Source organism: Vespa mandarinia, chromosome 2, assembly GCF_050613455.1.
Source record: "Vespa mandarinia isolate Hongniang chromosome 2, ASM5061345v1, whole genome shotgun sequence".
Classification (NCBI taxonomy): Eukaryota; Metazoa; Arthropoda; class Insecta; order Hymenoptera; family Vespidae; genus Vespa; species Vespa mandarinia.
The window spans coordinates 14765770-14787500 of NC_140811.1; the positions used below are offsets into that span (position 1 = coordinate 14765770).

Consider the following 21731-nt stretch of genomic DNA (forward strand, 5'->3'; position numbering starts at 1 on the left):
TTAGGAATTATTTAATCTATGCTCACAGACGCCATATCCTTCAAAAGTTGTATTATGACTTCTGCTAATTTTCGAGCCATACATCCTCTTAACCACCACCTTTCGCCAACAAAACTTTTTGGATGTATACTAGTTGCTAATGAAGCTGTCTGTAATGCTTTCCCATTATTCTCTTTTCCTTTTATTTTAACTTGTACGGTTAATGCTTTGGCGATGCAGCTTAAAAAGACATCAAGTATTCCAAGTGCATTATCGTCAAAATCTACCGACTGTGTTAAACCATTGTTAGCAACGGCTACTATACTGAAATCCGACGGTGGTAATCGTTCGATACCAACAACAGTAGCTAATGTCTCTGGTTTAATTACAGGCAAAATTCTTCGCAAAAGAGATGTCACCTAAGAGAGGAAAACCAATGCGATAATTTCTAAGTTATATTTAGATTGTACATAAAAAGTAAATTATAAATAACGAAGCATACTTGACGTTGCACCCTGGCAGATCCAGTATGTAATAGACTAAGTAAATCTTTCAAGAGACCGTATTGATATGATAAATAATATTGTCCTACTGAACTGCCACTTAATGCAAGAACCATCGAAAGCATTTCGAAACAATAAGTATCCGCTGTTTTTGGTAAATCACTATTATCACTTATTAAACTATTAGCAGGCGTTGGAGAACACAATAACGTTTCCCATTCCTCTCTCAAACGAATTGTTTCTTTTTGAATAGCTTGGACTATGTGAGTGCACACTTGTTTTTGTAAATGCGTCAATTTGCTCCTACTGAATAAAATTCCAACCATATGTTCTTTTAAATCATTGCTGACTTCTACATCTTCATTCGCGCCCTCTGTTTGTTCAGGTTGCTGCGGTTGTTCACCTTGTATAAGTTTTCCAAATACCTGAGATGTTATCAGACGAAAAACTTTCAATGTTTCTGTTTCACAATTTTTCTGTTGAATCATTTGCGTACTTAATTGTTTTCCAATTTTTAATGATTCTCCTTTTATTTCTCCCAAAACTCGAATTTGACGAACGCGAAGGGAATTGTCCGGTCCCTTTAATTCCAACCCAATAACAACATGGCGTGGATCTATAAAATTTAATTATTATATTATGCGATTCGTTATAAACAAAAAATAAAATTAAAACTTACCGGTAATCGAACAATTCATCCATCCAACAGATCTACTTTCAATTTCTACAGTTCTCAATTTTATCATTTCATCGGCATTAATTCCCGATTGAAATACGACATTGGATACTTTATGCTAAAATAATATAATGCAACAATAAAATTTCTCTCTAATAAAATTAAATTATTAACAATTATGATAATATAATAAAACTCACTGTTAAATCACGGCAGTTATCAATATGAATATATATTATTCTTGGAAAGGAATGAGCCGCGCATACGATAGTTATAGTTTTAGTTTTATGTCGATCTTCGTCACCAGATTCCCAAAAAGTTTCGGTTGAGCTGTCAGTCAAACTACCTATCATAGCTTGTCTACTGGATGCTTTAATTTTAACACCAGTTGTTAAATCTTTTAAAACTTCTACGCATCCAGTAATCTGTTGTGAAGACATCGATTGGTGACTTTCGTTTATGCTCATAATGACATCCTCCTCTTCTTCCGAACGTGACAAAATTTTACTAATATTACTAAAAACGTGACTTCTATGAAGAAACATATGATCAGCTGGCGTAAATCTAATAGCCCAACATCTAATAGCAGCGTGTTGTAATGGAGATCCTGTAAATTTTGTTTGTTTAATATAAGCACGCATAAAAAAAAAAAAAAAAAAAAAAAAGAAAATTAAAAACACATCGAATATTAAAAACATACCTGGCGGTGGTAAAAGCATTAGATCAGCAATAGTTTGTAATAATGTATGAAATGCTGTTGGCAAAGGATTAACTGCTTCACCTGCTATTACTAAATCACCCAAAGGATGTTCACGTGTACCTGCCATATCCTTAAATCACGAAAAACGATCAATAGATGATATTATTTTATAAAAATAATATTAATTAATTTATTAATATTAATTATATATACGTACATGATCATCCTTCTTTTCCACTCTATTATCTTCTTCAGTTTGTTCCGAAGTGTCGGGCGATATTACTGGTGTCAGCGACGAAACGAACCACCAAAGTAAATCATGTAAACAAATTGGTTGCGTTACACTTCGTAAAAGCCAATTTAAAGCTTGCATTGCATAAACTCTACATGCAGCTCGTCGTAAAGCTTGTTTCATAGCTATCTGTAAATGTTGTAAATTATGTTGCTGAAGAACAAATAACATAACGGGTCTCATGAGAATTTCTATTCGATCATTATTTGCTATTTCTGTTTGGCTCGTAGAAACTATTGCGGATTGGTCCATCGATGGAACTAATTTTTGAAGAGCAGCTGATGGATAACATAATAATGATGAACCAGCATCTGTAATATACGATTACGTCTATTAAATATTTTCCTTAAATAATGAAGTCATTAATTTCAATTAAGCATTAAACGTGTTACCATTATTCATTTCACTGCTGCTATTGTTTCTTTTTCGCATCATTACGACTCTTCCATCGCTACTATTTCTAGCCCAAGGTGCACCCGTGGACATTGATACCGATCTATGGAATGTACCACGATTTTTACCAGTTTCGTTATCGCTTTCGCTCACAGGACACTCGGATAATGGCTGAAAAGAATATATATATATATATATATATATATATATATATATATATATATATATATATATATATATAAAGTTTAAAGAATTTCAAAATGATAAATAAATATTTAACTTACTCTGCCGTTCGTAGTATTAAACATTCCGACGGTTCCTTCATAAGGATTTTGCTGACCATTTTGTCGTCTTAAAGTTTCTTCGTAATATCTCTCATCGTGAGTTTGCGAATTGTGAACTCCTAACGATTGTAAACATTGAAATGGACCCGTTGGTGGAAATGGACCGGCTGCTTCCGGGGGACTGTAATTTTCTGCTACAGAGGATAAAGTTTGAGATGGACGTCTTTGTTGTTTTGGAATGCTTAAACCGGATGCACTTGCCAAATCCAAAAGGAACATGGCATTATTTTTCATAATAATATGAGTATCAAACCCACTGGGACTAGTAATTGGTGATAAAGGTTTGCTGTCATTATTTTTACTTTTGGATAATCCTGTAATGAAGTTCTTTGCTAATTTATTTTTTCGCACTGTCAAGTATTTCTCTCGGCATGTGTCACAAATTAAATACCACGAATATCCACCTACACCACCATCTCCACAATTTCCCGCCCATCCAACACAATAATTACCATCACTTTTATATCCCTTTCCCCCTGCACTCCAACCACAACCAGGATGCATCATTTTCATATGATACGTCACCGGATGTGGAAACATCAATCCACAAAGTTCACAAATAGTTTCACATTCAATACCAGTACCAAGACCCTCCGACACATTAGATTTTCCAATTGGCTTCCATTCCTTTTTCTTTCTGCTACCTTTCTTCTCTTTTTCTTTCACTTTATCTTCTCTCGGACGTTTCTCTGGTGCTGGACGCTTAGCTAGTTTCATCGTTTGTATCTGAGATATTGGACTTGGTAAAACGGATTGCTGCTCGACTGCCTGTAAGCAATTAGTACTAAGTTCTTCCCAGAGAAATACTAAACTCTTCAAGGCCGGTGGAAGGACAGCAACTGTATGAAATTCAGGAAGGGAATCGAGTTTACCACTTGATTGTATTTCTTCTTTTATCGTTACTTCTTGTTTTTTTCTACTTCGATTTGCATTTGCATTTGCAGCCGAACGAGTTAAAGTTTCTAAGGTGCTAGCTTGAATATGCAAGTAATTTCCAGCGTTTGTTACTTCTACGGAATGTCTTTGCCTAGCCTTTTGTTCTTGCTTTTCCTTATCATTAGATTGTACCAATGGTTGTCTAGTAACAACGACGGCTCCTTGTTTTGGTAATGTCGGATGAAATTTAAGAAAACTTGCACAGGCCATTGCATCGTGAACTATACCTTCGTGCCATAGAAACGCAGCGAAGACTGCTCTTAAACATTCAGCTACGGAAGGACTGATGGCTTCCTTTACTTTATCTTTACTAAGATTTAAAGCTCGCGATGGATTTGGTAATTGATGTGCATTAGCTGGTGACATTGCTCGTTTAGCTCTGATCTTGACTACCTTCGTATGATCTCTTTTGCTTAATTTAGGTGAATGACGTTCTTCTTTTGTTCCTGATGAACCAATACTAAAGTGTCCCTTCATAGCAGTAGTTGCACTCTCTGGACTCGTTTGCGTTTGTGCTTGGGATACTTTTCGTGGGCTGTCTTGAGAATTCTGAGAATATAATAAGTATATCGCCTGTTTGTTTATCTCATTTGTCACGATAAAAATTCAAACAAAAAAGAAAAAGATATAATCTTACCACGCCATCCTTTCTTGGTGTATCAGGTGGTGTCGCTATACTACCTTCTGATCTCATATGCAAAGAACTACAACTTGGACTCGGCGACAAGTCTCGAGTATTTGCTGTTGTACTAATTCCACTAGGAGATTGAGAAGGATCTTGGGTTAGACTGCTAACCAAAGCACTTGTATCGCTTTGAGTCGATCCTCTTCGTTGCGATGTGATACTGTCAATCATGCCACCTGAGACTTTATGAAAAATAACTCTTAATCTGATAAGTTTGGGCGGGCGCGAACACCGCGTGATCGTATTTTATAATAATCATAATATTTGTAATAATTATTCTTATTTTTCAGCGTGCTATGTGATATCATTATCTCACCTTACTTTCAAGAAACCGTGGACAGTGACAGAGTAATATTGTTACGAACATTACAATTTGTATTATTGTATAAACTCATAAAGAAACTCGTGCATATTGTTTCGTGCTTTCACCTTACAAACAAAATGATTTAAACCAGTCTGGTCGTTTCATTATCCGCAAAAAAATGTACGATCGAAATGGAATGATTTCAATGATTATAGAATGAAAGCAGCATCCAAGGTTCTTCGTTAACAACACTCATGTTATATTTTCGTGTAGAGTTATCAATGTGTGTTAGCATTCTTACCTAACGGAGAGAGGCCAACGCTTCGGGGGGAGCCGCAGAGCACTGGGCTGCTACTGATACTGTCCCCCCCTGCTATCAAACACTTCCCACCTGGTAAGTTTTCATTAGTTGAAGAATGTAATGTGATGTGTTACGTATATAAATATTTATATCAAAGAATTTGCGAATTTTTAATTATCGATAATTCTTAATAATTTATAATTACCGATAGGGTGACAATAAAATTAACAAAAATAAGCAAAACGATAAAATCAGCTACAAACAAATCATTCACATCAGGTGTAACTACTACTACTGCTATTACCCTCATGCTCTAATATACAAAGAAAGAGAAGAAACCTTTGAAATATTGACATATAAGTAATATATATATATACATTGCTATGATGTGACCATAATTATTATATACCAAATATTAAGAAATAACAATTTAACAAGCAACTACCTATAGAGAAACGATCAATACCTGATACAGGGGCACTAGCAGCAGTTATATGTAGATGATTACCGAAACCAATTTGTTGTTGACCGGCTTCAGCTAAGACAAACATTAAATTTTGGATACATCTACTAATCCAAAATGGTATAGTATTTAAGGACTATAGAAAATTACACTTTAAATTCTAACGTGCTCCAATGAGACTACGTATTTTTGTTATAATAGAAGCTTTTCCCCATATGCATCACATTAAAGTAAACGAAATACCCGTATAATACTATATGATCTTACAAGTCTGAGAACCGAATCTCTCAGCACCGGAAAGGATTCCTTTTTCAGAACAGTTACAGTGCCATAGATCAAAATGAAACATAGGTGAAAATATACAAGATCGGTCAAAAAGATTAAAAGATTAAACACAGATTTATACGACAGAAATATACGGCAGTAGGTAATCCTTTGAGCTAGTAACGAATATTTAATACGTACCGGGTATCGGAACCGGACTAGAGGACGGGCTCTGAAATCGTGGTGACCCACCTTGGGGATTCTTTGGTGATGAACTTCTTGACATCCTCCTTGGTGTTTCTGGTGGCGTAGCTCCGTTACCATTCGCACGACTCTCGCCCATTGCTTTTACCAGTTCCTTCACGGATACGCCAACGAATTCTGAGAAATCTCTGTATAAAATATACTCTTTAATATTTGTTCAGCTAACTTTTTCAATCGGTTACTTTACGAAGTAGACGAGAAAAATGTTTTTCAAAGATACTCAAGAGTGTTCTCTTACCTGCCCGGAGAATTTCTTTTCTCGGCGTGACTCTTGTCATCTCCTCTCAACCATTTTTGTAAAACGCTAAACTTTCCACCACCCTCCCTCTCCCGTTCCTTAACGACCCTTTCTTTCGAGTGAGCTTTTGAAAACTTCGGAGAGACGTCGGTCTTGTCCGGTGTGAATCTTTCGCTTCCTGAAATAGAAAATCAATCGTGGAATACATTAATAAAATTTATTATGATTCCTTTCATATTACAGAAGACGTATACCTGGTGAATCATGCTGATTGTATGATCCAAAAACAAAGGGATTAGTGTTGCTATTTTCCCCAGACTCTCCCGTACCTGGAGTAAAGTTTTGCGTTGTAAAGTTGAATCCCTCATGACTCACGGATGGCACCGAGAAATCAAAACCTTTGCTCTTATGATCCTTCAACTGTACGGATTGATCAGGTAATGCTGCCTTTTTTTCCACTGGATCGGCTTCCGGTTCTTGCTCGAACTTCATGTACTCCACTCCGTGTTTGTTAATTGCCAGGGACCAAACCTCACTCTCAATACATCGACCTTTGTCGAAGCAATATTTCGTCGCCGATTCGTCGTCTATACGAGCCCATGCACCCTCGTTATTTGTGAACTGTGAAATGTTTAATGAACGATAAGATTCATCGTATCACTTGAATTTTTTTTTTTTTTTCACAAATAATCATAATGCTTACATATTCTAAAATGGTTACTATATTCCCAAGAGCTAACATTCCTACTGGCGCAGCCTTTAGACTTGGTTTGCTTCGGATATTGTGTCCCGAGGCTCCACATTTCACAACGACCATGTTTTTACCACCCGCCAAACGAACTGACTGCCTTTTACTGAAACGAGGACACACATTGAAGTACGCGTTAAATCGAGTTATCGAAAGAAAAATATAAAAGTCCTACGTACTCCTCTCCAGGATCTACTCTTTTCCGAAGAATGGTCTCCTTTATGACCTGATCTAAAATCGATTTTGGTTCTTCTACTGGAAGTAATAAGGTTTTTCCTAGATGTTGATTGTACTGCAGACACCAAGCTCCTAACTGAGTAGTACTGCAATACTCTTTTATGGTCTCTGCGCTCAATCGCAGCCATACACCGTCGTCGTTGTGTATCTAATCAAACAGAAATCGTAATCGAAATGAAAGTCATTCGACAATAATAACAGCAACGAAAAACGATTAAAAAGATTTACCTCGTCGACAAACGATATGGTACCGTTGATAGGAATAGAACCTATTTGCTCGCTCTGTAAGGAAGGATGGGCCCTGATTCTTAGCCCAGCACTATTTTTAGAAATAAACTTTCTAACTCTGCTCGGTTGTTGCTGGTGTTTCTTTACGATATTTTGAGCCGGGGGCTGCATACCTTGAGGAGGTTCTTTCACTTCAACCTTATAATTCTAAAGCAAAAGAATCGAAAAATGATGAAAAAGGAATGATCTTGAATAATTTAGAATGGATACAAAAAAATACTTACATCTTCCATATTATAACCATCCACGGTAATCATAAACGAATACCAACCAACTGAAGAAGGTGTCCAGGTGGCACTGTAACTACCATCACCGTTTGGTCTAACGAGCATACTTTCGCTGGATCTTTTAAACGTAGGTGACATAAATCTTAATTCTTCGAAGGAATAATTTTCATAGGCCTTCATCATTGTAATCGAGTAGAAACACATTTTATTACTGATCGTTGGTTCGTATGGCACGTCCAAGTTCGGTTGTGGATAACCACCGAAGGTCAATGGATCAGGCTGAGAAACTCGACGAATTTTTCTCCCTTGATCCGTACCAGTTATATCCATTTTATCTATGGGAATCGCTTTCACTTCAATCTAAGAAAAAAAAAATATATATATATATATAAACAAAAGAAGAGTAAGATTATTTTGGAAGGATGAATTTCATTTTGTCGTTCTAGGTAAGAAGGAGGATCTCGCTAGACAGTAGTCACTTCGTCATGAATTATCGAAAATTGCTTTTCACCTTCAAACCGGGCACGTGCACAATCTCGCCGTATTGGTCCCTGGTGAGTATGGTTACGATAGCGGGCCATCCGCATCTCATTTCCTCTCTCGAATAAAGAGCCTCACACTGGGATGGATCCACAAAGCTGTCCGGTTGAAGCCATCTCGCCAGTCTACCACCACTCGTGCCGGCCGAACAAGAAACGAAATCTCTCAAGAAGAGTCGTTCGTTTGAATGACAACTAGAAGGAAGAAACGACACGACGATTTCACTTTGCGTTTGCCGATAATACGAAAGATAAAGAAAATTTCTGAATCTCCTTTTTGTGGGAGAATAAATCAAGGATCAATTTGAGCCAACAAAAATAAGAAAAGAAAAAAAGGGAAAGCAATCTCGGCAAATTGATGATGAACAAAAGTAGTAGGTTCGTTAGAACGAGTTTCAGACCCGCGATATCCTTAATTGGTACTCGCGGACTTATCCGCTTGAGTAGATCATACCGAGCAGAGGACGATGCTCTTCTACCAGCCAGACAATCGCTGCTTCCCCCGACTTGATCCCATCGACTCATCCCTAATAAGGCATAATCACATCGCAATTCTCTTCTCCGCAGCCTCTGACTGTCCCTCACTTACTCTACCTATACTATATTAATGTCAGCTTTCAAATCACCCAATTCGTTTATAATCGGTACCCCATCGAAAATAAATCTCAGAAGAAATTTCGCTGAGACTGATTTTTCATCAAATTCCATTTCTCAACCGTAACGTAAATCTTAAAATACCATTAAAGAACGCGAGTGACATTAAAAATGAAATTTGTTAGAAAAATGAAAACCGAGAAGTTGACAATTTAAATATTCTATCATGGTATTCGTCACTTTTTAAGCTAAATGAACATCCGAAGCACGTACTTTGCCACGAGTGATCATAACAAATAACCCCCAGGTTAGATCCCACGACAAATTTTATTCCGCGTTCCTTCAAAGTAATACGCGAGGAACAGCAGATCGATGATCGAAACGTGAAAAGCTTTCGGTAGATGCCTCGACGACGACGACAACGTGTGATTCGACGATCGATCGTTCGAAATTGACTGTGCGGCTTTAAGGTCGTCGTATTTTCTTCTCTCTCTCTCTCTCTCTCTCTTCTCCAGCTGGCTGACGTATGGTCAGCACGTGACCATTTCGAAAATGGCCACTTCGACTAGCATCAGGTGCTTCCCAGTTTGAGAAGCACGTTATGAATGAATAGAAGTTGCACATGTGTGTCGCAGACATGGAGTAGTTAGACTGAGAGGAAAGAGAATAGGAAACCTGAAGTACGGACACACGCAATTTCTCATGGGAAATTAAATGGTCAGGTTTCTGCTCATAAAGCGGAGATGTATGAAGGTAAAACGTTTTAGAGAAATGCCGTCCATTATGAAAATTCACGAAGATATTTGGTTCGAAGAATTTAGGTTGGAGGTAGGTTGAGTCAGTTATACGTGTCGTTCTTATCTGTTATTTATATGCCATTAAACTGATGTTATCTTTCGATGCAAAAAAAAAAAGGTCGAAGCATGTAACAAGATCGTAATTTCATTTTATTTGGAAAACCTTTTTAGGCAATGCATGTCGCATGCATGTACCTATATACATATATATATATATGTACATGCATTACGTAAATACACATGTCATGGATACTTTCCATGACATGGAGTACAGAGATAGCAAATACAATCGATTAAGTTTGGTAAATTCGGTCAAGGTTGATCTTGATAGAACATCGGTACACTTTGGTTCCCTTAGGACCTGTTCGAATACCTGTACCCTTGCGTTCCCATCCACGAACGACTTTCGACAGAAGTCGTGACACGAAACCGGTGTCGGGCAACTCCTCTCTCCTTCGCAACCATCACGTCGGTCTTTTATCTTTTAAAAGGCTCTCTCTAAAGCCAGGGAAAGAGTGGCACGACGAGAAAAAGAGAGAGAGAGAGAGAGAGAGAGAGAGAGAGAGAGAAAGAGGGAGAAAGAAAGAAAGAAAGAAAGAAAGAGAAAAATATAGAGAGTAAAGGCAATGACACAGACGAAGACAGAGATATGAAGAGAAGAGCAGCAGGCAAGGCACAGTTTCTAGGTGGGGAGGAGACACCGATCGTGCATGCCACCGACCACAGTTTCAAAGCAACCTCCGTCATGATCGCGTCAGCTGGCCTTTAGTTAGCCTGCCTCTTCGCCAACGAACCGGCCGCGTGCGTGCCTACTAAAGCGCCCGTTCAAATCCGCCACGGATCTCGTGCTTCTTCTATTTCATCATATTGGTGTTAGAGAGTATTATCCTTGAGGTAAAAGGATTATTAGACCGAAAGGAAATTATCGATCAATGGGGATATTTGGTACTCGCTCGAATTGATCGATCGAATCAATCGATCCAAATGCGATCGATCGAATATCGTCGATCAGTTCTACAATATTCATCCGTTGCCCTACGTAATTTCTAAGAGCTATGATAGGATCGACGGAACTCCGAGCGCGTCCGATCAAGGACGATCGGCGAGCACGTTCAATGAACTGACGAGTATCCTCGATCCTTCTCGTTGTTGTTCTTTGAGGAGGTAGCAAAAAGAAAAGAAGATAGAGGAACGTCGTCGTTGTGGGAAGATAGGGAGAAAGAAAAAAAGATGAGTGTAAAGAGGAGTGTGTTCGGTGCCCTGGACGGCGGGTCAAAGTGTGATCACGGTGCAATAATATCTATGGTGGTTCTACTGTGCTACGTTGCCTTGTGTTTAGCTGAAAGTGCGCCAGGGATATGCGCCATGGACGGCTGCAATTGCACCGTCAAGGCACACCGTTGGATTAACGTCAAATGCGTGTTCACTAACGATCAGGTGAAAATTTGATAACGCGTTTGCTCGATAATCCTGACTAACCACAAATATGTACATTCATGTTCCAAATAATATTTCTAATATTCCTCTTCGAATGTTCTTTCTTCCATTGAATAACCACTGAACCGATTATCCAATTACTAACATGACAGCAATGATAAATTTTGTAACGAGAATTAAGCATCATCGTTGTTTTCTAAATGAAAAAAAAAACAAAAAAAAAACAAAAAAAAAACAAAAAAGATAGACGCAATAAAAAGTAGAGGGTCTTCGTTAAATCGACACAAAGCGATGCCTCACGTTCCACGAACTATTTTTAACGCGTCCCTAACGCGAACGCGCGAAAGAAATAATTTTTTTCTCCATCTGAATCGTACGCGAAGGGAAACGAAAATAGTAAGTGTTAATCTTTCTTGCTAGTTTTAACTACGAATAAACATGGAAGGATTCGTAGTATTGTCGACGGCTTTGCAAGTTTCGTGACGCCTACTTTGACTTACGAAGAACTTGCGTATGCATCGCGCGATGCACTTAACTTTCGTCATTTGAATATCTTCGTCTCCTTTCTTGGAAGCGAGGAATGTCCTTCGGTAAATATTTTCAACTAGTACCATCCTGAGGGAGCTTGTATATATTTGTAAAGGGAAATGATAATAACGGAAGGATCCAAATATAAAGCTCAATTCGAGTTGATTCTATTCGAGAATGGATATCTTTGCATTGAGCATCTTTTGTTCCTTCCTCTCATATTCACTCTTCTCTAGAAACAGACATAGAGAGAGAGAGAGAGAGAGAGAGAGAGAGAGAGGGAGAGAGAGAGAGAGAGAGAGTGAGAGAGAGAAATAGAAAGAGAGAGAAATCGCTAATACCCAACGGTGAAAGTTTACGGGATCGGACTTGGGATCGTGTTTTAAAGGGAATTAGCATATAAATCATTGGCCCAACGAATATGGCGGGAAACGTGCGCTCAGAAATACACACAAGTTTTAACGCAGTTCCCCATAATCCACGATAAACGTACATACATCGGTATTACTGTCTAAACAAGGGAGCGAATTTATACTTGGCGTACGTAAATACATACAGATCTACGTATGTACCATAACAAAAAGGATAAAGCGCTTGAATAGAAAGGAGACCTGGGAAATATCGTGAATTTTTATTTCCGACTTGAATTTTTCTTTTTCTTTATCTTCTTTCGTGTCGATTCTGAACGTATTTACTGCCGTAACTACATAATACTTTTGTCGTAAGGGAGGAAGGTAGATTACGAGCGTTAATTAAAACGACGCGTGACGCGCGAAGTTAAAAAGGAGACTCGTTTTCCGAGGTCACAGGCTCACGGGGTTCACATATCTATATATATATGTATATATACACACATATATATGTACATATGTATGTACGTATGTATGTAGGTATTTATATGCATATGTATGAATGAATGTATGTATATATGTATGTATGTATGTATGTACGTATGTATACGCCACGCTTCTTGACTGCAAACTGGACTGGTCTATCTTCTATCTCTCTAACCATCTCTCTGACCTGCATACACAGGCGATACCAGCGAGTAGATACCTAATGTGTTTGTTCGTTCGTTCGAGCGCGTGTACGAGCGAGCGAAAGAGAGCGCATAAGCGCAAGCGCAAGCGAGCCAAGAATTTAAGCGGCGTTCATCTCGGACGAACGGGAAATCATGTTGGATTCACGTCTATGAGAAATTATTTTCTCGTTTGAGCGATTACAATGCTCAGTCGGAAGTTCCTATTCGATAAATCACTCTGATTAATTAACAGTCGGTAAAGTGTATATCATGTCCACAATTCGTAAGTTTCCTGCGGATCATGAAACCCTGTTTTCCTTCCGTCAAAAACTCCATCCGCTTTTCGCGTGGGCGGAAACAACCTGGCTAACTCATGAGGGACCATAAGCGCGGCCTTGACAATAGTTTTCTGCCTGCCTGTCTCTTTCCTTCTCTCTCTCTCTCTCTCTCTCTCTCTCTCTTTCTCTCTCTCTTTTTCTATTTTTCTCTTTCAACATGTACCATAGATATATTTTTATCTCTGTCACTCTAAACGGAAGACATTCTCTTTGAAAAGTTCCCTTTTTCAAAAGTCACATTTTTCATTTCTTTCTCATCATAATTTTCGTCAGTTTCTAGAGCAAAGCGTCACCTTTGAAACGCGGCCAGTCCATTGACTCCGTTTATTCGTCGACGAAAAATATATTTCTTAATCGAATCAGATTCAGCGACTACGTCACTTATCGTCCCAACGCTATTAATTCCATTTACAGCCTTGTCACTGTCGTCTCTCTTTCTCTCTCTCTCTCTCTCTCTCTCTCTCTCTCTCTCTCATATACTCCTTTGTTTATCATATATCATTTCTCTAGAAAAAAGAACTCGTGCTCCGAAATATTTTACAAAAAATCGTTTGAAAAAAAAAAAGGATTTAAAGGAATATATTTGAATATTAATTATTTAACTCGTTGGAAACTCGATAGATTGTTGAGATGGGGCCCTCGAAATCGTTCTTATGCATTCGGTCGAACCTAGGCAACTTCCTGTGCGTGTAACTTCCGCTTGGAGGGTTCGTCACACGCGTTTAAAGTAACTATAGAAAGAGATAGAGAGAAAGAGAGAAAAAGAAAAAGAGAGAGAGAGAGAGAGAGAGAGAGAGAGAAAATAACGACGTATCATTCAAAAACAAGTTAACAATACATCTTTCTTTTCAATTGTATCTACAAGCCTAGAAATAGGTTTCATTTTATTCTACCTCTTCTCCTTCTTCCGCTATTTCAAGTCTTCTAATCTCTAAGGAAAATACGTCCATACGTTCTCCAGGCTACCACGAGTAAGATTTTACGATCGACTAGAAGGCAAACGCGCTTGGCAACCACAATTTAATTCCATCGTTTCGTATTACCGTTACTCACGGTCGTCGACCTGAAATTATGCAAGAGGAAGGAAGGACAATTAATAATTAGAAATGATTAGAAATTATTAAATATATCTTGGAAATGTCGATAACAATGATAACGTAGTATCATTAGATCGACGTTAACGTTTTATGAATGTAAGAATCGACGTTAACATTTTATGAATCCACAAAGCGACGTTAACATTTTATGAATCCACGAAACGACGTTAACATTTTATGAATCTACGAATTGACGTTAACATTTTATGAATCTACGAATCGACTTCTCAATAATGATCATCGAACATAGAAAAGTAATCGAAATAACAAACGTTTGATGTTTATACATATTCAATACCACGCTCGAATTCCACTCTCGTTGCTTATTTGAGCGTTACAGAATAATTCCATATCTAACAGAATATACGTTATCGATCGGAATATTGCCTTTCGATACAAAATCGATGGTTAGTTGCATATATATATATATATATATATATATATATATATTTATATACATAAAAATGGTACTATATCAGAGATACGAACAATAAATTTCATACGATACGATCCACCGCAGAAATATTATTTTTCTTTTCCTTTTTTATCTGTTTTTCTTTTTTCGAAACAATACTATTTCTATGCGCATGAAAAAGGAAAAAAAGAGAGAGAGAAAGAGAAAGAACGACCACACCTCAAACGCACGATCCTTCCTTTGCCGATGACGTCGCTTTGGTGCTCTAGCTGGATTAATAAATTGACGGTCTCTCTTCTATGGGGTCTGCGAAAGGGAAAGGGGAGAGTATACACATCGAGGATGGGTTTTGTGGTGGGAATTTCGAGCGCACAAAATACTCGACCATCGTCGTCTCGTCGTCGTTCACGCTCATACACACGTTCGTCGAGCTCGTTCGTACATCCATCTTGTCCATCCATGCCCGCTCCGATCTTTCGACTCAATTTATTCACAATAGGCCCTTTCAACGAATTACGCTCTCCTTCGGCGACGAAGGAACGAATGAATCTCTGGGTGTTACCGCTATGACGGTATATTCGGTGTAATCATGCGGGTTCTAAAAGAACTCGCAGCGTGATACGACAACAGAAAAATGTGTTCGTTCTTCGAATTACGGACCTTTCGTATTTTTATTTCATCCATCTATCATCGATCTATCTAACGTGACCACTTGCATCTTATAACAGCAAAATTTTCAAATGCATCCATACATATACAAATACATGCGTATATATATATATATATATATATATATATGTATATATATATATATATATACCGTTTGTAGGAAATAAAATATGGATTTGTTGTCCGACAAAATCGGTAAGAGCGGTCAAGCATACGGCGAGTCCAGTCGAGTGGTTAAAGTGTCCGACAGACAGTTACGTCCATCCGTTCGAAGTTCGAAGAACAAATTATTTTCACGCCGTATATACAAATAACCGGGCCATTGCTATCAGTGAATGAATAATACATTTACGTTTACATTAAAACTCACATATGCACGCGTGAGAGAAGGATTAATATTGGTAGTTTTCGTTTATTGAGCTCTCATCGTTTTTTTTCTTTCTTCTTTTTTCTTTTTTTTTTTTGTTTTTTTTTTTTATTTTATTGACGAAGGATAGATTCGGTAAAAAAAAAAAAAAAACAACGTACTCCGTTACGAAAAACATTCAATGGTACATTCTATTAGATCAATTCGATAATAACGTCTATACTCGTTGCATATACGTCGGAGATGAATAGCTTTCATAGGTGCTTTTTATCTTTCACGAATTTTAAAATCGTTTTCAAGCTTGGATACACGCACGAGCAAATACAGATAGATAGATAAATAGATAGATAGATAAATAGATAGATAGACAGATAGATAGAGAGAGAGAGAGAGAGAGAGAGATAAATAGATCGGATAGATGGTTAGAAAGAGAGGCAAGGGGTACCAGAGATATTGGTTCGATTTTTCCTTTCTGTAAATACCTATATCCTATAGATTTTACGATCTTCTAATGCCCTCTTCGCGCCACGAGATCCTTCTCGAATTGAGAACGCGTATCATGGAAATCTTTTATCTACCTACATTACTCTTGTTCTATATCGTGTTCGATAACTTCGATAATCCAATAAACGGAGATCGTTCGATCGAGATTATACGAGAGTGAGAAAGAGAAAGAGGAGGACTAAGAGGGTTAGATAGATAGATAGATAGATAGAGATAGAGATAGAGATAGAGATAGAGAGAGAGAGAGAGAGAGAGAGAGACAGAGAGAGAGAGAGAGAGAGAGAGAGAGAGAGAGAGAGAGAGAGAGAGAGAGGTACATGCCATTATCACTCTCGGCTACACAGTGTATCCCAACGGGGAGATAAATTATTTTAGGACGGGCAGCGGCTGCACAATACGCGCACACTCTCATCTAGGCCGATTGCGGTTTGCTCGCTTTGTCTGGAGAATTCGCTCGGGGGCGTAGATATAGCCGACATCCTGCTTCGTTCATTCCCAACGATAACTCTCTCTAACACCCCGCGAGCACACTCGAGTTATCGCGATTGGCCACACGCGCGCGAGAACCACACCGAGTCTATCTATGCGGATGCGTCTCGTTCGTGTGCTCGTGCGTGTCCACGAGTCCTCTTTGTTCATGTGAACGAATCAGGTATAGGTACATATATTATGTCGAGATAGCCAACTTACGCTTACTGACTTAACGACGTGTCGAATCATCCGACCACTTCTCTCTCTCTCTCTCTCTCTCTCTCTCTCTCTCTCTCTCTCTCTCATACTTAAATACACTCACAGTTTATTGAGTGCATCTTTCCATCTTTTTCTTTTTCCCTTTTGTAATCTTTCGAGTGTGCATGGAAAGACTAATCGCGCCGGAAGCCCGAGCTCCTCACCTATGAACGATGATCGTTCGTCAATGCGCAATTTTCTTTATACCACGAGCACGCTCGCAAATAAATAATTCGAATGTCACTTGCATCCTTTTATCCGATATTAACTTTTACTCTATATGCTCATACATACGTTGTATCAAGCTAGTCAAAGAAAGAAAGAAAAAATACGTACATATTTTATCTCGATGTAAACGCATTCGTTACTCGTGAAATTTTGTACTTTTCCTTTTTCCTTCTTTTCTTTTCTTTTTTTTTTTTTTTCTTTCTCTCGTCAACAGATAAATAATATATATCTAATTCGTAATTTATCGTAATGTCAACGCACATTTAACTCGCATAAAAACTTGTCCTTTCTTCTGTTGATACACTTTTTCTTATCTTATTCTTCTTTCCTTTTTTTTTTCTTTTTTTTCTTTTTTCTTCTCTCATGCGCACGTAACATCGCGTGCAGTACTACTCTAGGAAACAGATCATTTCTTGAAAATGAAAACCGATTCATAAAGAAAGCGATCATTTGCCTCGAAACGAAGGTGATTTCATAACTATATAATGTTTACGGGCTTCCGAGAATAGCAAGCGTTACGAGCATTAATCATCCGATATGTCGACAGCGTATTTGCTTTAACTCTGTGATAGAACGCATACGAATTCAACAAGCATTACGATTTTCGCATGATTCAGTATTGTTACAAATGGAAGCGTCGCAATAAAATAATTGTACTTTGAAAAAAGTTTATGAAAACGAACTGATCCTTCTTTTTTTTGTTTTTTTTTTTTTTTTTTTTTTTAAACCGTATTTCAACTTTATACTCTTATCGATTCAACGGGTGTATATTAAAAATGATTCCGATGAAAGTTCACAAAACTTCCATATTTTTTCTCACATCATGTTAGACCTTTCTTGTAAGTACAAACCGATTAATTAGAAATGATAATTCCGAAGAATACGGGTATGCTTTGTCGTTAGATAAGTGTCATTACGCATTATCATAACGAAATTTTTTTCACAGCCCTTATCTACTTCTCTTATATCTTTCAACTTACTGGGCATAATAGTGGGCTCATTGTCCGTTTCTCGAGAACGCGAGCGCATTTCTTTTGGTTCTCGAAGATGAGAAAAGAGACGACGTATCGACCTTGCTTAGATCCCTCGCTTCTTGAGGTCAGTCAAGGCTAGCTGACCCGACACAGTCGTCAGGTTCTCCCTTTGAGCATCGACCCGAAAAGTGTTTTTCAAATTTCTATGTTTCCGGTCACGTGACGTGGCCTCTCGTGAGAGTATGTAAGAAAAATAATCGTTTCGTTTTGGATCTTCTTAAAACGAATAAATTCGTGAGAAAAGAAAAAAAAAAAAGGACCGAAATACGAGTATATCCTCTGAAAGATACATATTTGAAAGGGGTTTTGAAAAATGAAAGAAAATCGTTGACCGGATGCGTAAAATATTATAAACTTTCAAGGAACCCTCATTTTTTTTATGTTCTGGTAATATAATCGATCGATCATAAAATATATATATATATACCTACTGTTCGTCGACTATGAACTTATCAAAATAATTGCTAAAAATTGGAATTAAAATGATCATCATTAGAAAGACGTCCAATCACTGATGGTACTATTAAAAACACGAGTCACTGACATTTCATTAATCTTTACCAGGACGATCGATCGGTTTGTTCGAGTAAAATGTAATCTCGACAGCAAGAAGTAATTACTCAATCTTCCTGCAGAAACTTGGAGTAACTTTCTATCACTCCCTTACCACTGTACATCTATCATGAATTACAGTAGCATTGCTTTTAGTCTTTGCACATATATTATATATACATACATATACCTATCTACGTTCTAAGATAGAACGTAAACAAGATTTCAACACTTTGTTTAGGCATAAATAGTTCGGTCGTACTTATATCGTCACGTAGCTAGAGTGGGAACCCTAAATTAAACCAAGTTGATTCATCGGAAAAGCTAGGATACTCTTTCAATATACAAACCGTATATACTAGGACGAAAAAGGAAATTTAAGATAGAAGAAAGATCTTGGTAAACGATCACAACTAGGATCGTTGGATTCTCTTGGAGAAACTTGGACTCGCTTGGATTATACATGTGGCTACTGGGTCGACAATTAACCGAATTATCCGTCGACGCGACCCCTGGTCTCGACCCCCGCACACGGCGCTGCATAATGGCGCTGCATAATGGCGCTTGCACGTTGGCAAAGGCACGACTAGTCTCTCTCTTTCTTCCTCTCTCTATTCCTCTCTCTCTCTCTCTCTCTCTCTCTCTCTCTCTTTCTCTCTCTATCTTTCTATCTCTCTCTCGGTCTCTCGTAAGCCGCAGTTCGCCCATATGCGAGGCAGAAGTAATTTCATCTCGCGGCTAGAAGGAGTGTCAGCGCGTACACCACCATTCCGCGAATTAACTTCCGGCATTCCCGTGGCAACCGCCATAACGCTACCAGCTCCACAAAATTCCCGCGCCACCGAGACGCATACGTCGCTTTGTATATGTGCGGCCTCCTCTCTCTCCCTTTATCTCTTTTTCTTCCTCTCGCTCTCCGTATCTTCTCTTCGCTTTATACTACTCATACATGGCCAAATATTAGTGGCGCCCGGCGATAACGCCATCCAGAAATTTTGAAATTAACCATAAAGCATACTCATGTCGTAGAAAGATCTCGTTCGAAAGTTCTTTAAAATTAATAATAATTTTTTATCGACTTTTTTGATAAAAATTCTTTCGTATTTGTTCTAACAATTCTGTCTCTATAAGAATTCTTTGTATCTTGTTATTTTGTGATTGGTATGAACTGAATAGGAAAGAAATAAACAAAAAAAAAAAAAAAAAAAAAAAAAACGAAGAAAAAATAGAATACTCGGGTTTGCGTTCGACGATCTATCGATCGGACAATGAACTCCCATGGTGTTACTTGCCATATCGGGTTTAAGAATTTTTCCTTTCGTAGGTATAGATATCGGCTACTCTCACGACGAGACACATGAGAGCTGCTTGTCCGACAAGATTTCCGCTCTGTTTCGATCGAATAAAGTTACGAACTTTCAAAGAAAGAAAGAGAGAGTTCAAACCAGATGTAAGACGATCCAATTGGTTCTACGTTTATATTAAAATATTATCAGTTACAATTAGGAAATAAAGAGAATCGATTAAAAAATGATATTAGATAAAAAGCACAGAGGAATTTTGCTATGGGAAAATTCCAAAGCGTTCTATGATAAACGAGCGACGTATGTACGACGAGTTAATATTCGCGCTTACGAGACTCTACTTCTACGATAGTTTATGTAAAATATATCGATCCTATCGAATCGATCGATATCACTCGTAGATCGATCGTATGTAGAGAGTCGTTAATAAGATATAATAGGACATAACATCTTCAACAATTGTCTTTCATTTAATATCTCGTTCTGACGACTAGATCTAGAACCGTTTGATGTTTACAAAAAAAAAAAAAAAAAAAAAAAAAAAAAATAAAGGAGAAAGAAAAAGGTTAAACATTTAGCACTATAAATATGAATTGCATTTATCTCGTTTAAAACTTTGTTGTATATTCGAATGTTACGTTGACAAGAGATCAAAGATCGTGAAGACTACCGTTTCAACTTTTCGAATCTAACAATGACTTCTCAGTGACTTTCCGAGCATAAAATTTACTAGGAAACTCTAACTAGGAACTTGTGTTTGCCACGAATTTCTGTGGTTTTGTTAGCTTTGATGGTTTAGCGTATACGCCCTCGTGCACACGTGTTTCCTATTTCGCTTTTGTCTCTTTAACCCGTCCCTATACCCACTCTTATACTTTAAGTTGCATATGCACGCATTCTCGCGTGAATGAGCACGGTACTACCTTTCTCTAAGAGTAGAAGTCCTTGAAAGTGTTCGGTTCCTTCATTATGTTTCTTCATTATATCGATCATACATATCTATATTTCACGAATATTTGCAATACTTTCGAATATTTTAATATCTTTCAATGAGATCAAGGATAACTTTAATTAATTGTAAAGTTCTTGCTTTAATGGTTTTTATTTCTCTCTCTCTCTCTCTCTCTCTCTCTCTCTCTCTCTCTCTCTCTTTCTGTTTCTCTTTCTCTCTTATGTTATTTCGAACTTAGAAGCTAAGAACTATTTTTACGTGAACGCGACGACTGTCTGTTTCCAGGCATCCTTAATTTATCGCCGTCAGAGAATTTCTTAGTCTGAGACTGGCAAGAGTTGCTTCCGGAATTCTCTTCTTATTTGAAAGATATTGAATCAACTATTTCGAGAGTGTATTATCGTCAAGTGATATATAATATTATTATAAATTGAATAAAATAAAATAAGGATGAAAAATTTTTTACTTTTCTTGTTAAAGTCATTACCATCATCCCTCAAAGTTTTCTATCTACTACTTGATTTCATCGACACGTATTAAAACTATCGTAACGTACCGAGACTAGAATGAAAATCGAATAGCTTAAAGCAAATAGAATATTCTCAACGACGTCTTCAATTTGGAGAATGCGAAGGGCACCGTGAACCGCATACTTTATCGTGCTTTAAACGCTCGTCATTAGGGCTTAGTTTATCGAGTGCGATTCACGATCTTGAAGATAGGATCGACGATCCTTTGCCAATTTTGATTCAGACGGCGAGCCTTCGATGGTTCGTGACTCGCC

At 37.8% G+C, this 21731-nt stretch overlaps 2 protein-coding genes across 11 annotated transcripts in view; one reads left to right on the forward strand and one right to left on the reverse strand.

The window, feature by feature from the left end:
- The window catches only part of hiw (MYC binding protein highwire), a 173024-nt gene that overhangs the window by 2936 nt on the left and 148357 nt on the right, over nt 1-21731 (reverse strand). Inside the window, exons 31-49 of one of the 10 annotated variants that reach the window (XM_035863521.2) lie at nt 8354-8576; nt 7840-8202; nt 7556-7762; nt 7270-7475; nt 7046-7196; nt 6672-6963; nt 6343-6520; nt 6042-6232; nt 5580-5651; nt 5114-5203; nt 4461-4690; nt 2828-4372; nt 2543-2714; nt 2076-2461; nt 1859-1988; nt 1359-1765; nt 1162-1276; nt 482-1098; nt 27-398 (exon numbers count right to left, since the gene is read on the reverse strand). In XM_035863521.2, coding sequence (XP_035719414.1) covers nt 27-398; nt 482-1098; nt 1162-1276; nt 1359-1765; nt 1859-1988; nt 2076-2461; nt 2543-2714; nt 2828-4372; nt 4461-4690; nt 5114-5203; nt 5580-5651; nt 6042-6232; nt 6343-6520; nt 6672-6963; nt 7046-7196; nt 7270-7475; nt 7556-7762; nt 7840-8202; nt 8354-8576 — 5947 coding nt within the window. Of the gene's footprint in view, nt 1-26; nt 399-481; nt 1099-1161; nt 1277-1358; nt 1766-1858; nt 1989-2075; nt 2462-2542; nt 2715-2827; nt 4373-4460; nt 4691-5113; nt 5204-5579; nt 5652-6041; nt 6233-6342; nt 6521-6596; nt 6964-7045; nt 7197-7269; nt 7476-7555; nt 7763-7839; nt 8203-8353; nt 8577-21731 lie in introns of all 10 variants that reach the window. The other 9 variants (XM_035863513.2, XM_035863503.2, XM_035863541.2 and 6 more) reach the window with 9 other exon arrangements.
- Nucleotides 10482-21731, forward strand: part of LOC118440516 (uncharacterized) — a 21353-nt gene continuing 10103 nt past the window's right edge. The window contains exon 1 of the mRNA XM_035863664.2: nt 10482-11209. Coding sequence (XP_035719557.1) covers nt 11003-11209 — 207 coding nt within the window. The 5' untranslated portion in view covers nt 10482-11002. The remainder of the gene's footprint in view (nt 11210-21731) is intronic.